The sequence below is a fragment of the Notolepis coatsorum genome (genome assembly GCF_963971535.1).
Source record: "Notolepis coatsorum genome assembly, chromosome: 11".
Taxonomy (NCBI): domain Eukaryota; kingdom Metazoa; phylum Chordata; class Actinopteri; order Aulopiformes; family Paralepididae; genus Notolepis; species Notolepis coatsorum.
In genome coordinates this window covers 1,749,790-1,773,479 of record NC_140175.1, presented here as the reverse complement: position 1 = coordinate 1,773,479, position 23,690 = coordinate 1,749,790, and the positions used below count along the sequence as shown (strand labels likewise).

Sequence of the window (23,690 nt, the reverse complement as noted above, 5' to 3'; positions counted from 1 at the left end):
AAGTCCACGTTGATGCATGAGGGCCAGGTGGTCTCTATTCCAGTAAATACCTGCCACCATCTCATCTTTAAGTAATCATGTCTTCCAACTTCACATCTTGTGCAAAGTGCCCATGGATTCAATTCTAAAATAGCTAGAGTAAAAGCATATTCTGGCACCCAAGAGAAGCTACTATACCGACAGGTGCCAACATCATGAATAAAAGGTTTTATAAAAGAAAAAACACAAGGCGACAAGACATTTCAGGAATGCTTGAACTTTATTAGGGAATGGGCACAAGAAGATTTAGGGAGGGAATAAGGGTAGGAAGAGAGAAGGGGAAGGGGGTGAGACATCGTTAAGAGCAGAAGCGACTTAGTTGCCACCACGGAGGCGCAGAACCAGGTGAAGAGTGGACTCCTTCTGGATGTTGTAGTCGGAGAGGGTGCGGCCGTCTTCCAGCTGCTTACCAGCGAAGATCAAACGCTGCTGGTCTGGAGGGATGCCTTCCTTGTCCTGGATCTTGGCCTTAACGTTCTCGATGGTGTCGCTGGGCTCTACCTCCAGGGTGATGGTCTTGCCAGTTAGGGTCTTCACGAAGATCTGCATTCCTCCCCTCAGTCGGAGCACAAGATGGAGGGTGGACTCCTTCTGGATGTTGTAGTCGGAGAGGGTGCGGCCATCTTCCAGCTGCTTACCAGCTATATAGTTATTGCCTGACACCACAGTTCGGACTTTTCTTTTTATTAGCTTTTTAGTAGTGTATTCGTGTAGTTATTAGTGTATTTGTGCTTTGTCGTGCTTGTTGTGCTTGAATCTCAATGGCCCGTCTCTTGTGGGTAGACAGCCAAGACAGGCAGGCAACTCCGGTGTCAGGTTACAAACAGAGTGGTAGATATGAATGGCTGTGATTGGTTGTCTGAAAATGAGTTCAGCGCATCGCTCTGAAAAGTTAAGAAAGGTTCAACTTTAAACGCTGGGTGCGGCCACAAGAAAAAGCTGAAAGGCGCTGAAAAAAGAAGCCGACTGCAGCGCATTTCCTATAGGCGGCAGCATACGCTCTGTCCCCATTGGGATCAATTGAAAAAAGATGCTTGCGGTCATAAAAATTCGGTAATTGGACGCGGGCCCTAAGACTGGTAAAATAGATTCCTTACCTTAGATCAGATGTTATCCAAAAAGATAATTCCAATTCCTGATCGCCATTTCAAATATCGATCACGCTTATTGATTACAGTGTTGGGTACTGTAAATACATAATCCACGCGTTTTCCGGGCCGGAGAGCACAATGCATTCTTCAGTTGGCATTGACGGAAAAGTTAAATGAGGAAACTGGCCACCTGAATTTTAATTCAGGTTGACAGTTGACATCATTTGACAGTTGACAGGGGGCTGGAAAGTTGATTTAATAAAAGAAAAAATACTAATTTAATCAGAGTAATCACTTTATTCAAATTAAGGATTTAGTTTGAGGATATAAAAAAAAAGAAAAAAAAAATTCATTTAAAAAAATGAGATACATTTTTTTATTTAAAGTGGAGATGAAGCAGTGAACAATGTGATCCTAGTTTGTTTGTTGTGTACCTTGTGTAAGACAGGGTCCTATAATAAAATGTGAAATCCTTAAAATGTGAAGCTTGTTGATCTGCTGGAGCCAGCTAACGTTAGGTTGCTGAGGCTATTAGCACATTGACAAGCTGCTGGAGCTCCCGGTACTGGTTGAAGTGGAGCTAGGTAGCCAGCAGGCTAAATGCTCCGCGACGCTGAACTGCCTGTGCCGGTCTGTCTGTCGAAGACCGAGGGAACCGCATCAGGCTTCAGCTGATTAGTGGTCTTCTGGACAAACCTTCCACCCCCAACAACATAATCCGAGGCAATGAAGTGTTCGCTGGAGATCTTCATTCCCTGTCCAACAGGCTGATCGCGCCGCCTGAGTGCAGCCAGCCTGAGCCAACGTGCCAACAACACTGTTTTTTTCACTGGTAGTTTGTGGAAATTAACCAACTTTCCTCTCTCTTTCACACGGTAAAATTTGTTTGAACAGCCAGGAGCAATACAAAAAGAACCACTGCGGTGCCGTTGTTTGGTAGGCAACATTTGACTGACCCGACAGTCCATGTTTACTATGCAGCTAACTAGCAGTGTATACACCAAACCAACACCGTGACGTCAGCAACAAAATGGCGGCGCACATGTTCATAAATGCTACATAAATGGACATTACAAATCGTTTTTTCTTAGAAACGCCTTATTTTTATAACGTGATTTTTTCTGTGGTTTATCTAAATACTAATTTGATGCTATGACTATGTGTTTATCGCTATGCTTCATCTCCCCTTTAAATGTTTAGATTAAAAACAAAGGTTCAAACATCCGTTCGAAGAACCCTGACGAAGTTTAAATAACTTTATTCAAATTGAGGATTTAGTTTGAGGATATAAAAAAGAAGAAAAAAAAAGAATTTATAACACATTTATTTTTTATTTTACTTTTTTAATTAAAAACGAAGGTTCGAACGTCCGTTCGAAGAACCCTGACGAAGTTTGAATTATTCAAATGGAACTCAGGCCCAGTCCACACAAGCGCTGGATTTAATGTAAACATGATTGTATGTGCGCAGTTGCACTGTTCGGGCACACACAACCGGGGTTTTGCTACACTGCAACCGCGGTCTTTGAAAACCGGAGTCCAGGGTGAAGTTTTGCGCACATCCCGGTTGCAGTGGGCATAGCAACCGAGGTTATTCCCAGTGTTTACAGCAGAGCTGTCGCAATTATTTCCCATGTTCACGGCAGACTGTCGCAAACAATAGCAAGTTAGCAACCGAGCATGGGGTTAGAGCAGTGTTTCTCAAAGTGGGGGGCGCAGAGGCATGACAGGGGGGGCCTTGAGATTAATTAATTTTTTTTTTTTTTTTTATTACAGAAAATTATCATTAAAGTGCTATATGTTGCAGCTGCACTGTTCTCCATGAAAATACCATTTCTCAAAATCTGAAAATCATTATTTAATAAAATAAAGAAAAGGATCACCAAGTTACTCTGGATAAAAAAAACCTTTACAGACAACATTGAGACAAAGCTTCCTGACACATCTCCATCCAAACTCTTGGAAGAACTCTTTGAAATCTCATCTGATACCACCTAGAGAGCTAGTTTCAGAGTGTGGTGCTGAGTACCAAGTATCTCATCTCAAGACCCACCAAGTATCTCATGATGCAGCAGTTAAGGTGTTGATACCATTCAGCACCACATACAGCATATGTGTCAAACTCATGCCCTGCGGGCCAAATGTGGCCCGCCACGTCATTTGATGTGGCCCCCAAGAGCTCTGGTAATTTTTTTTTTTAATTATTATTTAAACATTAATCTTGGGTTAAAAAAATAGCGGCGTTAAAATAATTGTGGGTTAATGCGTTAATAAAGCTTTAACTTTGACAGCCTTAGTTATTACACATTCTTACACATACATGTGTGTTGAACATCTGAGGTATTGATGAAGTAACAAAGGAAAAAAGCCAAAAGCACTAACTCCTCAGACATTCTTTGACAATTTTACAGCCCAAAATACAAAAAAGATCCAGTCGGAATAGGTAACAAAGGGTTGAAGAAATATTGTCTGAACGGTCAGATGCAAACTGGCTGTGTGACATAACCGAGCATCCCGCTCAATTGAATAAGAAGCTGTAGGGACGCAAACAAGTCCCACCCAAAACTTGACCAATATAGTTGTGAACTGAGACAACCCTTATTTTGTTATTTTTGAGTACGTTCATGCAGACACATAATAGCAATTTCATTACGAATTGAAAATGGGGGACCCTGATGTAAACAAGTCGAAAGTCTTTCTCTGGTCTGCATCCCATTAACAATTGTGTGTATTGAGCTGTACTGTACTGTACCCATTCTGCAATCTGTTAATTAAACTATCTTCCATTAGTTGGATGTATGGCCTCTGCAAGGTTGTGTGCAGCCATTTGTTTTTGTAACATCTGCTACATCTGTCCCACGTGTTCTTTGCAGCTCACAGTTGTTAGTTCTGCCCCTCTTGACTGTGACAAAAAGGTTTTGAACAAACTTAATGTCATAGCTTGTATTTGATGATATTCTTCTTTGTTATTTACTTGAATGGTTTGATCATTGATTGATGGAGTAATATGGGGTTCTGATAAACAAAAATTATTTGTTAAAATAACATAAGCTAACATATATTTTTACATCTATGCAAATGCATATGCAATATGTATAACTTGAATAAGTAATAAATACAGAAACAACATGTTTAACAATATGTAAATGAGTAGCTACATTTATTTTACATTACATTAACATTTATACAGCCTTTGGCCCTTTGAGAAAACCAGATTCTCAAACATAAACATAAAGACGGACAACACGCTCATCACAGACAAGCTGGATGTAGCCAATTACTTAAACATCTTCACAAACAGCCACAACACTGGTAAACAAACTACCCTCCCACTCAGGGCATTATGGGGTAGAACACATAGTAGCATACTACAAAAACCTAGGGGTCCACAAAGACGACTTCAAACTTGAAATGGTAACAACCGATGAGGTACTCAAAAAATTTAGCGCCCTCCAACAAAACAAGGCCACTGGCCATGACAACATCCCCTCCAAATTCCTCAGAGACGCAGCAGCCGCCATCACCCCAGTCATCACTCACATAATAAACCTCTCTATAAAACAGGGACACGTCCCCAAGGACTTCAAAATTGCGAGAGTGACCCCTCTGCACAAAAAGGGAAGCAAAATTAGACCCAGGCAACTACCGCCCTGTTTCTATTCTTACCTCCATCTCGAAAGTCATGGAGAAAATAGTCTTCGAACAGGTCGAAAAGTACCTGGCGGGAAAAAATCGAATCTACGAATTCCAATCTGGCTTCAGAACGTCCCACTCCACTGACTCATGCCTCCTCTATTTGAACGACCACATCAGACAAGAGGTGGACGCGGGCAAATACTGCTGCATGGTCATGCTGGACCTACAAAAGGCCTTCGACACTGTCAATCACTCCATTCTGATTGACAAGCTAAAAGCAATTGGTGTTGATAGCTTATCAGTGAGCTGGATGCAATCCTACCTGGAGGGGAGAGAACAGATGGTAGAGGTAAACGGTACTCTATCCCCCCCCCCTCACAGTGAGCTGTGGTGTTCCACAAGGAAGCATACTAGGACCGCTACTCTTCCTAATTTATGCAAATGACATGTCGTCAGCCTGTGACTGCAACTTGTTCCTGTTTGCGGACGACTCAGCCCTGCTGGTCTCTGACAAGAACAAGTTGCAGGTTGAAAAAACCCTCAGCTCGGAACTAGGCAAAATCTGAATATGGCCTCGCTGATAACAAACTATCATTACACATGGGCAAAACAGAGTCCATTCTCTTCGGTTCAAATAACAAACTCAGCAAGACCGACGGCTTCTCAGTTGCAGTGGGTGACAATATTGTCACAAGGAAAGACGAAATTACCTACCTGGGTTCCATCCTAGAGGCAAATCTTTCCTGTGACAAAATGGCATCCAATGTAATAAGAAAAGTCAACCAACAAACTAGATTCTTGTACCGGATCTCCTCTCTGGTAAACAAGAATACCCTGAAGACTCTGGCAGGAGCACTCATTCAAGGGTACTACGACTATGCGTGCACCTCCTGGTACCAAAGCACCTCAAAGGCGCTTAAAACAAAATTACAAACATCACAAAACAAACTGGTCAGACTACTACTGGACCTTACCCCCAGAACCCACCTCACCCCTGCCCACTTTGACAACCTAGGATGGCTTAGAGTAGACGACAGAGTACAGCAACTTGCAATGGGCCTGGTCTACAAGATACACTATACGACTAAGGTACCCATGTACATGTCAAAATACTTCCCAAAGGTCAGTGAATACCACAACCACTACACCAGAGGAAGCTCAACAAATCATGTTAAACCCAGATTCGGCTCAAACAAGGGACTAAATACGTTTCGCAATTATGCCACATCAATGTGGAACGCCCTACCCAAAGCTGTAAAGGAATGTGAATCCCTACCCACATTCAAAACCGCTCTTAAAGAGCACCTACGGGAGGCTGCAATTTGAAACTGGCCACCGTAAATGCCCAAAACCCCCACCACCTCCTAATAGACAGTCTCCTCCTCACCGCATGTATATATTCCCTCCCCGCCGTATGTATATCTCTCTCCCACCCACCCACCCCCTCCTAATGTACAGTCCCCTCCCCATCATATGTATATACTCTGTCAGGATCTAGGGGTAACAGTACTGTATATTTGAATACCGTTTATGTCACAAATGTATCAGTACTAAATACCTATATGTCCCTATGCCATAAATGTCATGTATGTTGTGTATGTCATAAATGTCTATATGAATTGAAAATGGGGGACATTTACATTTACATTTACATTTAGTCATTTAGCTGACGCTTTTATCCAAAGCGACTTACAAGTTCTGTACGACAAGACAGCAAGAAGGGTACAACTCTATCAGCTGAGTAACAATGTTCATCAAGTGTTGCGTGTTACAGTGTAGGTTAGTTTATTAGGACAAGTGCATGACAGTAAGGTTAGTCAGGGTTAGATCTCTTTTTTTTTTTCTTTTTTTTTTCATTTCAGATAATGGTTGAAGAAGTGAGTCTTTAGTCGACGGCGAAAGATTGGACGGGATTCGGCTGTCCTAACTGGGATGGGTAGTTCATTCCACCATTGTGGGGCAAGGACTGAGAATAGGCGGCTTCTCTTTGATGACCCTCCGGGAGCTTGGATAGGAGTAAGTCTGAGGCGGCCAGAAGATGCAGAGCGTAGGGGTCTTGAGGGTGTGTAGTTAGAGACCATTGACCGGAGGTAGGCGGGAGCGGTTCCCTTTGCTGCACGGTATGGGACCCTGATGGAAACAAGACAAACGTCTTTCTCAGGTCTGCATCCCCTTAACAATTGTGTGTATTGAGCCGTACTGTATTGTACCCATTCTGCAATCTGTTAAATAAAGTTTTCATTCATTCATTCATTCACCATAATGCTGATGTGGCCCTCTGTGAAAATGAGTTTGACACCCCTGACATACAGTATCTGTTAGGGTTTGAAACCGACCTCAAACGCACGGCACAGACAGGTAGTTCAGAGTTAGCCAAATACTAGGGCATATTTATTTACAGAGTCAAAAAGGAGTCAAGTAACAATTTTGAAACAAAAAGGGAGACTGCCTTCGGCAGAGTTATCTGCGGCTCTGCAGATCCTCTTGGTGTTAGAGGTGGGGAATCGGTGTTGACGCCGTAGCGGCTCTGCAGATACTCCCAGCTTCAACTCGAGGTGGAAACGGAGAGAGAGAGAGAGAGATCAATAACAGTCCAACATAACACAGAGGCAGTGCGGTTCCCTCCTCCCTTAGCTGAGTCCAGAACAAACAAAAAACGATAATCTTCAGTGTTCTCCACAACACACAATTTAGCTGAGTTCAGTGCAAACAAAAACGATACTCTTCAGTGTCTCTTCTAAACACACAATTCAGCTGAGTCCAGTGCAAGCAAAAAATGATACTCTTCAGTGTCTCCTTTAAACACACAACTTAGCTGAGTCCAGTGCAAGCAAAAATGATACTCTTCAGTGTTCTTCAAACACACAAAACAGAATAATCCAAAAAGGGTTTGGTTCCAACTCACCAAGCGCAAACGCGTAAAGTGGGTAAACGAGGCGCAGCTCCAAACGGGGGAACAAGGTTTTCACCAGCGGAAATCCACAGATGTCCTGGAGGGAAAGTAGACGAGGCACAGCAACGGGGGAACACAGGCAGAAGCAGAAGTATTCAAAACGACCCGACATCGATTGAAAGAAGGTCCCAGTATATGAAGCCTCTGGGGCGTTAATCACAAACTAAGACAGGTGCGTGATGAAATTGGTAATCGCTCCAGAAGCGTGTGGCGGGGAATGCACCAATCAAACACAGTACCTTAAAGGAGCGTGTGGCGGGGAACGAACCAATCCTCACAGTATCTGTGTGAAGCTGGCTTTTCATCCATGACAGCTCTGAAAACAAAATATAGGGCCAATTTGAAAGGTCACGATATTGGTGTTATTTCAATTAATTTAAACATGGCCCATTTCATGACTATTTTGTTGGGGCGAGGGGGGGGGGGGGGGGGGCCAAAAAAAAGTTTGAGAAGCACTGGGTTAGAGTGATTAGAGCAGAGCCAGCTACACCAGTGTTTACACCAGAGCTGTCCCAAGTAGCGTTATATGAAAATGATTGTAACAAACTTTTGTTCGAAACGTATTGTTGAAGAGTGTTGTGATCGACTGATCTCTGTTGTCGCATTCCTGACCCGACCAGAGTAAAACCTGTAGCTGCGACTAAACTAAACTCATGTGTTGTCAAGTTATTGTTATAAGGAACCCAGTCCAGACTGCATTCCCTTAACAATTGTTTGTATTGAGTCGTATTGTATTGTACCCATTCTGCAATGTGTTAAATAACGTTTGCATCCATTCATTATAGTAGCGTTAACGTTACATTATTACGTTAGCATGTAAGCTATATACACACCGGAGATCTTTTTTGTGAGACTAAACTATCCGCTTTTGGTGGTAAATTGTGTTGCTGTTGGTTTTGTTTCATCAACAAATGAGAGGCAGAACACACAGTCAGATTCAGGTACCCAGGGGTTTGTTTATTGGACTTTCTTTCTTTGCTGGAAAATATATGCTCCGTTGGCTAAAACGCAAGGGTATTTAAAGAAGGCGGCTTTGTTTTGATTTTAAGCAGGACGTGTAGTGAGCGTTCAACCTTTTCTGATTGGTTGAAATGGCCTTCATGTCTGAACAACATCGCCGCCTACTGCTTTGGCATTGTACTACATGTATCGGTTGCTGGTTTTCCAGCCGCCGTGAGTATGCGGTTATACACGGTTATTCACCTGTGTGGACAGCGGTTTATTTTTTTCAAACTTCGGTTACATTAAATCCAGCGCTCGTGTGGACTGGGCCTCAAACATGTTCCGTTGTGATGTCACAGTATGATGTCATAATCAAACATTCTAGAACATTTATGATGTCACAGTATGATGTCATAATAGAACATTCTAGAACATTTGTGATGTCATAGTATGATGTCATAATAGACCATTCTAGAACATTTGTGTACAGCATACAACAATTCTCTCAGAAGTTCTCATTGTGCCATTTGAAACAGTACTGAACAGATAGACTAAACAACATAGACTGAAGCCTGCATTTCTCAACCAAGGTGCCTTGTCGACCGTTTAGCTGTGGAAAGGTGAGTGTCCACAACGGCTAGCTAGCTGTTCTACTTGAATTCTGAATGTTAATATTGAATCAGACACTATTGAATACTGAATGTTAATATCAGACCATATTGAATACTGAATGTTAATATTGAATCAGACCATATTGAATACTGAATGTTAATATCAGACCATATTGAATACTGAATGTTAATTCAGACCATATTGAATACTGAATGTTAATATTGAATATTGAATTGAATTGAATGAACACACAGTAATTGAAGCATAATGGAGATTGACTAGCATGTGTTTCTGCACTCCCGTTACCGGGATGATAAACTAGGAAAGCGGGGCTTCCCTTGTCGTGTCCTACGAAAAACCCTTTTACACCTCTGGGCTTGGGCTTTCCCCTGTCCTGCAGGTACGCAAAACACACTGATCCAAATCGGTGCATTCTGGCTAGATTACACTTCTTCCCTGTCAGCGCTGTATACGGGGGGTGGTGCCCGAGTGCTTATTAAAGCACCTGTTTCTGGTGTAAGCGGCTTCTTGCACCGCATAATGCCATAGGCTCTTAGGTAAGTTACTATCTGCTAGCTTACACCTATCCATTTCGAAAAGGGTGCGCCATTCCCTCTCTGCCACTCCGTTCTGGTGTGGGGGATATGGACGTGACGTCTCGTGTCTTATCTTATACCTTCTCAACAGTGATTGGAACTCTGTTTGTGAACTCGGTTTCGTTGTCGGATCTCAAGCATCTTACGTTACCATAAGGGGCTACGTCTGCCAGGAATTTCTCCGTGGCCTGGAGTGTGTCACTCTTTGCTTTGAGAAAGTAAACAAACACTGCCCCTGTGCACACATCTGTAAAAGGCTACATATCTAAAACCTTCTATGGACTCGTTGCTTACTGGGCCGGCTAGGTCCGTGTCAACTAATGCAAGTGGTACCCTTACTCCGTCTGTGGGATTTCTGTATCTTGTTGAGTAAACTTCCCCGTTTTGCACACGGCACAATTTTTGTCAGGTCTACGCTTTTCTCCTTCAATGTGCATGCCGTCTGACACTACTTGCAGTTTCAGTAAATCCTCATAATTACAATGACCCATAATCTTGTGCCATGTCTGAATATCGTGACTGGCCGTCACGCTACACATATCATTATTATCATTACGCTTGTCGTTGTCATTACACTCTTTTTTAAGATAATATATTCTCTGGTACATCTTTATGTCAAATCGTGTACCGTCAGGTTCTACAAGAACGTTTTTACCTTTATCGAAGAATACCTTGGCACCGCTTGCAGTAGCAGCCATTACAGAGAATAGCCCTTGTGGGAACGATGGTACGTAGAGAGCGTTCTTTAACGTCACCGTACGCCGGCGCCCCTTACTGTCCGTGAGGCATACCTTTGCGTCTCCTCTGTCTTGCGCCCATCCGTAGGTGCGTCTCCCGTCTGCCAGCTCCATGCTGTCCCTCTCCGGGTGGAAAGTGTCAAAGTTCTTGAACCGACTCCTGTCGCTGATGACATGGGACGACGCACCTGTGTCCACGATCAGTCCCCTTCTCTGGGCCCGTTGCAGCTGGGCCGGTCCGGCGATGCACGCCGTCCGCACCCCGAAAGCGCAGTCTTCTTGTCCCGTTATTCTCCGGGCGTTGTCTCGATTCGTCTCACGTCGACCGTCGTTGCCATCGTGTCCGCTGTCGTCACCCTGTCCACAGCCGCCATCTTGTCCGTAGCCGCCATCTTGTCCGTAGTCGCCATTTTGTCCGTAGCCGCCATTTTGTCCGTAGCCGCCATTTTGTCCGTGGCCTCCGTCTCGTCCATGGCCGCGTCTCGTCCATGGCCGTCATCTTGCCAATGCGCGTATTGCGCGCTCTGGTCGTGTTTCTTCATGCACGCTCTGTCTGTGTGCCCCGTGGATTTGCAGAAGCTACACCAGACACCAGACAGTCTTTGTGCAGTCGCTCCTCTGATGGCCTTTCTCTCCGCATCGCCAACACGCCAGTTCCGTCGTGGTCCTGGTCCTCTCCCATGGCGTCGCTCGGCGGCTGGGTGGGTATCTTCTGAGGCCTCGAAGTTCCTTAACTTAGCCTTGAACTGTCCCAGCGTCATGTCCGCTGAACCGTGTGTTACCAGGAGTGTGAACGGTTTGTACAGCTCCAGTAGTCCTCTCATCATCATCGCCATCATTAGCCCATCGCTTGGTGCTTCTCCGGCACTCCTCAATGGCGTCGTGATCTTCTCCGCTCTGTTGACGTATTCTGTCACAGTCTCGGTGGGCCCCTTCCTCAGGGCCGTTTTAGTGCTATGTAGAGGGCCACGACTCTGGGTCTTCCTCGCCCGATGTAATGCTCTCTCAACACCTCCAGGCTTTCTCGGCCTCTGTCTTTTGTGTCGTGGAATATCAGCCCCAGGCTGGTGTCGTCGAGCAGCGGCGCTAACTCACAGTACGCGTCTGCGTTACGCTGGTCGTCCAGGGCTTGCTCTTCCGCCGTCAGTTCTCCCGTGGGGGCTGCCAGGATCGTCTCCTTCAGTCCCGCACCGTGCATGCAGCATAGCATGCGCTCTTCCCAGAGCTCGTAGTCCTCTGCTTTTCCATTGAATGAGGGCCATTTGCCCCTTCTCTTGTTTTCCATCCTCTTCGTTGGTGGTAGGCGTAGCTTTAGCTCTTGTTGGCCTAGCGTCTAGCCACGCGGTGCTCCCGGCTCTAACCTAGCCTGTACTTCAGCTAAGCTTGCTACCCTTATTATTTCGCCCCGGCGTTATCTGGGCCCATAACCTGTTAACAGAATTCGGCTATAGGGCGACAATAATGTGGTCAAGAGGCATGGTTTCTATCTTGAGCCTTAACTGGCGTGGTTTATTATTCACATGGCAGAGCAGCAGTTCTACAGTAGGACACAGTAGGACTCTAGTAGGACTCTAGTGGACACAGTTATATATGCAGTTAGACAGTTACTATCAGATATATATGCAGTTAGACAGTTACTATCAATCCTACATAAAACCTCTGACTTGTATGTAATTATACATTTGTCCAAAAATAGCTGGTTCAGATATGGTTAAGCAGCTGCCCTGTGATCAGATGAATCCATATTATTTATTTTTCTGACATCAAATGCGTAATTTCTTATCGTACAAATATTGTCATATTTATTTTAATTATGATTAAGTAATTAATTCCAAGGAGGCCTGTAGCGTTAACATGAAGGAATCACTATGAGAACACACTCTGTCAAGTTAATAACATTTTCGATTAGTCAATCAATCATAAGAGTGCTCCTCAGCACTCTTAAATCTGCTCTCAGCCACGCTCAAATATGATCTGAGGAAAATTTGGCGACTCGCGCTCCCAGCCCTAATATGTCTTAAAATGGGCAGAAATCTGCTTAAGAGGACATTTTTGGTCGTAAATTCGTTCGATAATGAGACCCAATGCTATTTGATAGTAAATGTGTTTATATGTCCCACATGCGCATATTGACAGGAGGAAGTGGAGCAGCCAAAAGTGAGTGTAGTCTTTTGAAGGAAGAGACTCAGGGCTTTCGAATTTCACACCAGTGTTACGATAGGTGGGTAGTGAGGGTAGACGAAGCGAACACAGGTAGCGGACCGGAATGGAGGAGGCATAGACGGCAGGATTCGTGTAAACAGACTTTACTGAACACGACTGTACGTTACCAAAGAAAGCATAAACGGCACAGCCGAGCTGGCGCTGGAGAAAGAGAACTGATTTGTAAAACAAGGAAAAATGAAACAACAATAAACAAAAGACTATCTACTCACAAGCGCATATTACAAACAGCAAGGCACGGGGGAACACAGGAGAAACGACGAGAAGGGTAACACTGATGACTTGGAGGAAATGCCAACACAAGAAAGTGAGGACAGACAGAACCTAAATACCCAAACTAATTAACAATCAAGAACACCTGGGCCCCGTTCCCCGTACCTGGTTCAACTAAGTCGATCAAGATGTCATTATCCAGATTCAGTTAACCCGATGTTTGAAGCCGGGATTTTCCTGTTCCTCGAAGGTGGATTCAGTCTCGTTAACTCAAGCCAGACTTGAGACCCAGGATAAGTGCGCGTGCCCGCCTCAGCCGAGAAGGCAGCAAGTGTCGAGAGCAGAGATCCTGATTCTCTAGCGGCATTGATTGATTAATTGATTTAAAACTTTAGTAACATATTGCAGTACGGCTCAATCGCCTCGCCGACAAGTTAAATGCGTTATCTATAGGCTAATTTTAAGTCCCTCATTACCTCAATCAATCAGATTATATTTCTTTAAACTTGCCTGCTGGATTGAATAATCAAATGAGATCTTGCTAGCGAAAATAATTAGTTAAACTGTTATACAAAATAACGATACGGCTTTCTTCCCATTGATTGATGTATAGTCGATTGTTTACTTATCTCCACTGTGGTCTAACGGGTTCTTCTTTTGACTTTCACGCAGACGACCGGGGTTCGAAACCTAGTCTTCCCCTTCTTTTTGCGATGTAGGAATAATTCAATTTGGTGCACGTTGAGAGCTATATAAAGAATGACATCCTCAATGCATGTAGATTTATAATATTTCAACTTAAAATTAGGCTACTTTGGCGTATAATCATTAATATTATATTCCAAAAAATTATATTGGAAACACGGGGTTTCGAACCCCGGTCGCTGGGTTGCCAGGATTGAGCACTACCGCTGGGCCACTGGGCCAGATGGGATAAATACATTGTTTATACATTAATGAACGAGAGACCCGTGTTTAGAATATTCTTTGTTTTGAATGAAGTTTCATCTCGTTATCCTTTATCATTAATGTGACGTCAACGGCTCATTCAATTTCTCAAATCCGTCAAACAGCGCATCTCATCAGACATCTTAATCCCAGTTACAATTAAAATAACCACATAATGTGTACATCGCACCGAGCGAGCGCCACGGTATATATAACGTGCATTATTTAGGACAAAGTGAATTTAGTATCAGCATTTTGGGTCTATTTTACATTTCAAAAGCCCCCTCTGGAAGAATGGAGCACAAAAACATAATTCAGAATGGTATAATGCAGATCGTAGACTGTGGGAATAATTTCAGGAAACGGGCTGTCACTTCTTTGCGGGGGCGTGGCGATGGTTCATCCAGCTAACTTGAACTTAAACCCTGCTTTCGACCAGGCTCAAACTTTTGGATCTGTTGTCATGGTGATTTGGACAATCCAGGTACGGGGAGTCGGAAAGTCCGGCTTAAGTCAGACTTAACCGAAAGTTATCCGGCTAACTCAGTTATCCAGGTACGGGGAACGGGGCCCTGGCCAACACAGAATCACAACACAACCTAGACAATAAAGCAATGACAAACTAAACACAACTAGACACTACGGCAATGACACACAACAACACAACAGGGGGGTGACATCACACATAGACAGGGGTGGCCCAGGACAACAGAACATTACAAATTAAATCCACAATGTGTAACCAAACTGTGATAGCAGCCCGTACCATAGGGCTTAGGTCCCTAGAGGGAGGCAGAGATGTTAGTGTCCGGCCCATGGGGACATTAACATGTGTTGTCGGGCCTTACAAATACATTTGATTTGATTTGATATTATTAAAAAAACTGGATCGATGTGGTATTAGAGGAACTGTTCTAAATTGGCTGGAAAGTTATTTGGAAGACAGGAAACAATTTGTACAAATTGACAAACATAGGTCAACACTGATGAACATCGTCTGCGGAGTACCGCACGGGTCAATTTTGGGTCCGATACTGTATCATCTATCATGAAATTCATTCTTTTTGCAGATGACACTAATATAATTTGTTCATGGCAAAATGTGCAGGATCTTTTGCAGGTGATCACACAGGAGTTGATCAAGTTAAAAAAATGGTTTGATGAGAATAAATTGTTGAATTTGAGTAAAACTAAATTAATGTTATTTGGAAAGCGCAATAGTGACAACAGTGAAAGTTATGATAGACAATGTATGTATTGAAAGAGTAAATCAAACCACATTCCTGGGTGTGATCATAGATGATCAACCACACATCAGTAGAGTAAAATCTAAGATGGCCAAAAGTGTGGGGATTATGTATCGATCCAAGAATTTTGTCAACCAAAGGTCACTTCTCATCCTCTACCATGCACTTGTAGTCCCATATTTAAATTATTGTCTGGAAGTATGGGGTAATACTTCTAATAAGTACAACCAACACTCTACCCCATTGTTTTTACAAGCATCAGCTTTTAAATTATGGGACTTGATCAAAATTAAAACTGCCGAAATCATGTTCAAAGCTTCACATAACTCTCTTCCAACCCCCATCCAATATCGGTTCACTGAGAGGGTAGGAACCAGGGCCCTCATTTATCAACAGTTCTTAGAAAGTGTTCTATTTTTGTTCTTAAGCACATAATTTAGAATGAAAAATCCGGACTTATCAACTGTGCGTACACGGGTCCTACGCTCCTCCCTGTTGATAAATACCATTTTGTTCATACCGTCAATGCTCGTGCACGATTATCCATATGGTAATGAAACACCCCCATGGGATGTGAAATAATGGACTGACCCGAGCGAACTCTGAGAAACTCCACGAGAGATTGTTCACAGAGGCGCTGCCGAACCAACAAGACACAACCCGTGTTATGGGATAATAAATAAAATGCTGGCGGACTTGTACATGGTGATGTCAGATATCAACGACTCCCTAAGACCATTGCTGCAATTCTGCCTGGACAGCTCAAAATACTAATAAAGACCGTTTGTTAACCACTGTTTGGTGTGTCATTATTATAACCATGCTGGAATATGGATTGGCTACTGGGTATAATATGATGTGTAGAGGATACAATCTATTTTGTTGTCGGTATTAGGTAGCCTATATGAATTACATATAATAGCAGCCATAGCCTACATTATGCAACTGTAACTTGCGCATATATAATAGCACATGACATGACACAGTCCTGCGAACCCTGCACAATAAACTAACTTGATCATTAATCTAGCTGTTGTATCTTTACGCTTATGAAAACATTAAATAATATGTATAGGCTATAGGCCGTTGCTTTGCATTAATAGCCTATATTCTCAAATGGCATTTAATGGCTATCCGACTCCTCGCTATCCTCGCGGACGGACCAGTAGGCCTATACCTTATATCATATCATATTCATATTCATATCATAGTTTACTCTATCAGCCCACCCAGCATGTAATACGTTCTTTGTTAGAACTCAACTTGTTATTATTTTGCGCATAGATTGCAGAAATACGGCAATGTTTTGATTTAGGCTTTGACATTGTAAAACTAAATAAGTGAAATTCTGTAAGCAGAATACAAGTCATGATATCACCCACACAATATATGCTCTGTATCCAGAGCATGTAGCTTTTCATTCTGTTTTGGCATTGTACTACATGTATCGGTTGCTGGTTTTCCAGCCGCCGTGAGTATGCGGTTATACACGGTTATTCACCTGTGTGGACAGCGGTTTATTTTTTTCAAACTTCGGTTACATTAAATCCAGCGCTCGTGTGGACTGGGCCTCAAACATGTTCCGTTGTGATGTCACAGTATGATGTCATAATCAAACATTCTAGAACATTTATGATGTCACAGTATGATGTCATAATAGAACATTCTAGAACATTTGTGATGTCACAGTATGATGTCATAATAGACCATTCTAGAACATTTGTGTACAGCATACAACAATTCTCTCAGAAGTTCTCATTGTGCCATTTGAAACAGTACTGAACAGATAGACTAAACAACATAGACTGAAGCCTGCATTTCTCAACCAAGGTGCCTTGTCGACCGTTTAGCTGTGGAAAGGTGAGTGTCCACAACGGCTAGCTAGCTGTTCTACTTGAATTCTGAATGTTAATATTGAATCAGACACTATTGAATACTGAATGTTAATATCAGACCATATTGAATACTGAATGTTAATATTGAATCAGACCATATTGAATACTGAATGTTAATATCAGACCATATTGAATACTGAATGTTAATTCAGACCATATTGAATACTGAATGTTAATATTGAATATTGAATTGAATTGAATGAACACACAGTAATTGAAGCATAATGGAGATTGACTAGCATGTGTTTCTGCACTCCCGTTACCGGGATGATAAACTAGGAAAGCGGGGCTTCCCTTGTCGTGTCCTACGAAAAACCCTTTTACACCTCTGGGCTTGGGCTTTCCCCTGTCCTGCAGGTATGCAAAACACACTGATCCAAATCGGTGCATTCTGGCTAGATTACACTTCTTCCCTGTCAGCGCTGTATACGGGGGGTGGTGCCCGAGTGCTTATTAAAGCACCTGTTTCTGGTGTAAGCGGCTTCTTGCACCGCATAATGCCATAGGCTCTTAGGTAAGTTACTATCTGCTAGCTTACACCTATCCATTTCGAAAAGGGTGCGCCATTCCCTCTCTGCCACTCCGTTCTGGTGTGGGGGATATGGACGTGACGTCTCGTGTCTTATCTTATACCTTCTCAACAGTGATTGGAACTCTGTTTGTGAACTCGGTTTCGTTGTCGGATCTCAAGCATCTTACGTTACCATAAGGGGCTACGTCTGCCAGGAATTTCTCCGTGGCCTGGAGTGTGTCACTCTTTGCTTTGAGAAAGTAAACAAACACTGCCCCTGTGCACACATCTGTAAAAGGCTACATATCTAAAACCTTCTATGGACTCGTTGCTTACTGGGCCGGCTAGGTCCGTGTCAACTAATGCAAGTGGTACCCTTACTCCGTCTGTGGGATTTCTGTATCTTGTTGAGTAAACTTCCCCGTTTTGCACACGGCACAATTTTTGTCAGGTCTACGCTTTTCTCCTTCAATGTGCATGCCGTCTGACACTACTTGCAGTTTCAGTAAATCCTCGTAATTACAATGACCCATAATCTTGTGCCATGTCTGAATATCGTGACTGGCCGTCACGCTACACATATCATTATTATCATTACGCTTGTCGTTGTCATTACACTCTTTTTTAAGATAATATATTCTCTGGTACATCTTTATGTCAAATCGTGTACCGTCAGGTTCTACAAGAACGTTTTTACCTTTATCGAAGAATACCTTGGCACCGCTTGCAGTAGCAGCCATTACAGAGAATAGCCCTTGTGGGAACGATGGTACGTAGAGAGCGTTCTTTAACGTCACCGTACGCCGGCGCCCCTTACTGTCCGTGAGGCATACCTTTGCGTCTCCTCTGTCTTGCGCCAATCCGTAGGTGCGTCTCCCGTCTGCCAGCTCCATGCTGTCCCTCTCCGGGTGGAAAGTGTCGTCAAAGTTCTTGAACCGACTCCTGTCGCTGATGACATGGGACGACACACCTGTGTCCACGATCAGTCCCCTTCTCTGGGCCCGTTGCAGCTGGGCCGGTCCGGCGATGCACGCCGTCCGCGCCCCGAAAGCGCAGTCTTCTTGTCCCGTTATTCTCCGGGCGTTGTCTCGATTCGTCTCACGTCGACCGTCGTTGCCATCGTGTCCGCTGTCGTCACCCTGTCCACAGCCGCCATCTTGTCCGTAGCCGCCATCTTGTCCGTAGTCGCCATTTTGTTCGTAGCCGCCATTTTGTCCGTAGCCGCCATTTTGTCCGTGGCCTCCGTCTCGTCCATGGCCGCGTCTCGTCCATGGCCGTCATCTTGCCAATGCGCGTATCGCGCGCTCTGGTCGTGTTTCTTCATGCACGCTCTGTCTGTGTGCCCCGTGGATTTGCAGAAGCTACACCAGACACCAGACAGTCTTTGTGCAGTCGCTCCTCTGATGGCCTTTCTCTCCACATCGCCAACACGCCAGTTCCGTCGTGGTCCTGGTCCTCTCCCATGGCGTCGCTCGGCGGCTGGGTGGGTATCTTCTGAGGCCTCGAAGTTCCTTAACTTAGCCTTGAACTGTCCCAGCGTCATGTCCGCTGAACCGTGTGTTACCAGGAGTGTGAACGGTTTGTACAGCTCCGGTAGTCCTCTCATCATCATCGCCATCATTAGCCCATCGCTTGGTGCTTCTCCGGCACTCCTCAATGGCGTCGTGATCTTCTCCGCTCTGTTGACGTATTCTGTCACAGTCTCGGTGGGCCCCTTCCTCAGGGCCGTTTTAGTGCTATGTAGAGGGCCACGACTCTGGGTCTTCCTCGCCCGATGTAATGCTCTCTCAACACCTCCAGGCTTTCTCGGCCTCTGTCTTTTGTGTCGTGGAATATCAGCCCCAGGCTGGTGTCGTCGAGCAGCGGCGCTAACTCACAGTACGCGTCTGCGTTACGCTGGTCGTCCAGGGCTTGCTCTTCCGCCGTCAGTTCTCCCGTGGGGGCTGCCAGGATCGTCTCCTTCAGTCCCGCACCGTGCATGCAGCATAGCATGCGCTCTTCCCAGAGCTCGTAGTCCTCTGCTTTTCCATTGAATGAGGGCCATTTGCCCCTTCTCTTGTTTTCCATCCTCTTCGTTGGTGGTAGGCGTAGCTTTAGCTCTTGTTGGCCTAGCGTCTAGCCACGCGGTGCTCCCGGCTCTAACCTAGCCTGTACTTCAGCTAAGCTTGCTACCCTTATTATTTCGCCCCGGCGTTATCTGGGCCCATAACCTGTTGACAGAATCCGGCTATAGGGCGACAATAATGTGGTCAAGAGGCATGGTTTCTATCTTGAGCCTTAACTGGCGTGGTTTATTATTCACATGGCAGAGCAGCAGTTCTACAGTAGGACACAGTAGGACTCTAGTAGGACTCTAGTGGACACAGTTATATATGCAGTTAGACAGTTACTATCAGATATATATGCAGTTAGACAGTTACTATCAATCCTACATAAAACCTCTGACTTGTATGTAATTATACATTTGTCCAAAAATAGCTGGTTCAGATATGGTTAAGCAGCTGCCCTGTGATCAGATGAATCCATATTATTTATTTTTCTGACATCAAATGCGTAATTTCTTATCGTACAAATATTGTCATATTTATTTTAATTATGATTAAGTAATTAATTCCAAGGAGGCCTGTAGCGTTAACATGAAGGAATCACTATGAGAACACACTCTGTCAAGTTAATAACATTTTCGATTAGTCAATCAATCATAAGAGTGCTCCTCAGCACTCTTAAATCTGCTCTCAGCCACGCTCAAATATGATCTGAGGAAAATTTGGCGACTCGCGCTCCCAGCCCTAATATGTCTTAAAATGGGCAGAAATCTGCTTAAGAGGACATTTTTGGTCGTAAATTCGTTCGATAATGAGACCCAATGCTATTTGATAGTAAATGTGTTTATATGTCCCACATGCGCATATTGACAGGAGGAAGTGGAGCAGCCAAAAGTGAGTGTAGTCTTTTGAAGGAAGAGACTCAGGGCTTTCGAATTTCACACCAGTGTTACGATAGGTGGGTAGTGAGGGTAGACGAAGCGAACACAGGTAGCGGACCGGAATGGAGGAGGCATAGACGGCAGGATTCGTGTAAACAGACTTTACTGAACACGACTGTACGTTACCAAAGAAAGCATAAACGGCACAGCCGAGCTGGCGCTGGAGAAAGAGAACTGATTTGTAAAACAAGGAAAAATGAAACAACAATAAACAAAAGACTATCTACTCACAAGCGCATATTACAAACAGCAAGGCACGGGGGAACACAGGAGAAACGACGAGAAGGGTAACACTGATGACTTGGAGGAAATGCCAACACAAGAAAGTGAGGACAGACAGAACCTAAATACCCAAACTAATTAACAATCAAGAACACCTGGGCCCCGTTCCCCGTACCTGGTTCAACTAAGTCGATCAAGATGTCATTATCCAGATTCAGTTAACCCGATGTTTGAAGCCGGGATTTTCCTGTTCCTCGAAGGTGGATTCAGTCTCGTTAACTCAAGCCAGACTTGAGACCCAGGATAAGTGCGCGTGCCCGCCTCAGCCGAGAAGGCAGCAAGTGTCGAGAGCAGAGATCCTGATTCTCTAGCGGCATTGATTGATTAATTGATTTAAAACTTTAGTAACATATTGCAGTACGGCTCAATCGCCTCGCCGACAAGTTAAATGCGTTATCTATAGGCTAATTTTAAGTCCCTCATTACCTCAATCAATCAGATTATATTTCTTTAAACTTGCCTGCTGGATTGAATAATCAAATGAGATCTTGCTAGCGAAAATAATTAGTTAAACTGTTATACAAAATAACGATACGGCTTTCTTCCCATTGATTGATGTATAGTCGATCTTTTACTTATCTCCACTGTGGTCTAACGGGTTCTTCTTTTGACTTTCACGCAGACGACCGGGGTTCGAAACCTAGTCTTCCCCTTCTTTTTGCGATGTAGGAATAATTCAATTTGGTGCACGTTGAGAGCTATATAAAGAATGACATCCTCAATGCATGTAGATTTATAATATTTCAACTTAAAATTAGGCTACTTTGGCGTATAATCATTAATATTATATTCCAAAAAATTATATTGGAAACACGGGGTTTCGAACCCCGGTCGCTGGGTTGCCAGGATTGAGCACTACCGCTGGGCCACTGGGCCAGATGGGATAAATACATTGTTTATACATTAATGAACGAGAGACCCGTGTTTAGAATATTCTTTGTTTTGAATGAAGTTTCATCTCGTTATCCTTTATCATTAATGTGACGTCAACGGCTCATTCAATTTCTCAAATCCGTCAAACAGCGCATCTCATCAGACATCTTAATCCCAGTTACAATTAAAATAACCACATAATGTGTACATCGCACCGAGCGAGCGCCACGGTATATATAACGTGCATTATTTAGGACAAAGTGAATTTAGTATCAGCATTTTGGGTCTATTTTACATTTCAAAAGCCCCCTCTGGAAGAATGGAGCACAAAAACATAATTCAGAATGGTATAATGCAGATCGTAGACTGTGGGAATAATTTCAGGAAACGGGCTGTCACTTCTTTGCGGGGGCGTGGCGATGGTTCATCCAGCTAACTTGAACTTAAACCCTGCTTTCGACCAGGCTCAAACTTTTGGATCTGTTGTCATGGTGATTTGGACAATCCAGGTACGGGGAGCCGGAAAGTCCGGCTTAAGTCAGACTTAACCGAAAGTTATCCGGCTAACTCAGTTATCCAGGTACGGGGAACGGGGCCCTGGCCAACACAGAATCACAACACAACCTAGACAATAAAGCAATGACAAACTAAACACAACTAGACACTACGGCAATGACACACAACAACACAACAGGGGGGTGACATCACACATAGACAGGGGTGGCCCAGGACAACAGAACATTACAAATTAAATCCACAATGTGTAACCAAACTGTGATAGCAGCCCGTACCATAGGGCTTAGGTCCCTAGAGGGAGGCAGAGATGTTAGTGTCCGGCCCATGGGGACATTAACATGTGTTGTCGGGCCTTACAAATACATTTGATTTGATTTGATATTATTAAAAAAACTGGATCGATGTGGTATTAGAGGAACTGTTCTAAATTGGCTGGAAAGTTATTTGGAAGACAGGAAACAATTTGTACAAATTGACAAACATAGGTCAACACTGATGAACATCGTCTGCGGAGTACCGCACGGGTCAATTTTGGGTCCGATACTGTATCATCTATCATGAAATTCATTCTTTTTGCAGATGACACTAATATAATTTGTTCATGGCAAAATGTGCAGGATCTTTTGCAGGTGATCACACAGGAGTTGATCAAGTTAAAAAAATGGTTTGATGAGAATAAATTGTTGAATTTGAGTAAAACTAAATTAATGTTATTTGGAAAGCGCAATAGTGACAACAGTGAAAGTTATGATAGACAATGTATGTATTGAAAGAGTAAATCAAACCACATTCCTGGGTGTGATCATAGATGACAGGATAAGCTGGAAACCACACATCAGTAGAGTAAAATCTAAGATGGCCAAAAGTGTGGGGATTATGTATCGATCCAAGAATTTTGTCAACCAAAGGTCACTTCTCATCCTCTACCATGCACTTGTAGTCCCATATTTAAATTATTGTCTGGAAGTATGGGGTAATACTTCTAATAAGTACAACCAACACTCTACCCCATTGTTTTTACAAGCATCAGCTTTTAAATTATGGGACTTGATCAAAATTAAAACTGCCAAAATCATGTTCAAAGCTTCACATAACTCTCTTCCAACCCCCATCCAATATCGGTTCACTGAGAGGGTAGGAACCAGGGCCCTCATTTATCAACAGTTCTTAGAAAGTGTTCTATTTTTGTTCTTAAGCACATAATTTAGAATGAAAAATCCGGACTTATCAACTGTGCGTACACGGGTCCTACGCTCCTCCCTGTTGATAAATACCATTTTGTTCATACCGTCAATGCTCGTGCACGATTATCCATATGGTAATGAAACACCCCCATGGGATGTGAAATAATGGACTGACCCGAGCGAACTCTGAGAAACTCCACGAGAGAT

General features: G+C 43.7%; 1 protein-coding gene across 1 annotated transcript in view; it reads right to left on the bottom strand.

The window, feature by feature from the left end:
* Positions 1-240: 240 nt before the first annotated feature.
* The window catches only part of LOC311236465 (polyubiquitin-like), a gene marked incomplete at its 5' end in the record, with an annotated part of 130,013 nt that continues 106,563 nt past the window's right edge, over positions 241-23,690 (bottom strand). The window contains one exon of the mRNA XM_084324145.1: positions 241-695. Coding sequence (XP_084180271.1) covers positions 355-695 — 341 coding nt within the window. The 3' untranslated portion in view covers positions 241-354. The remainder of the gene's footprint in view (positions 696-23,690) is intronic.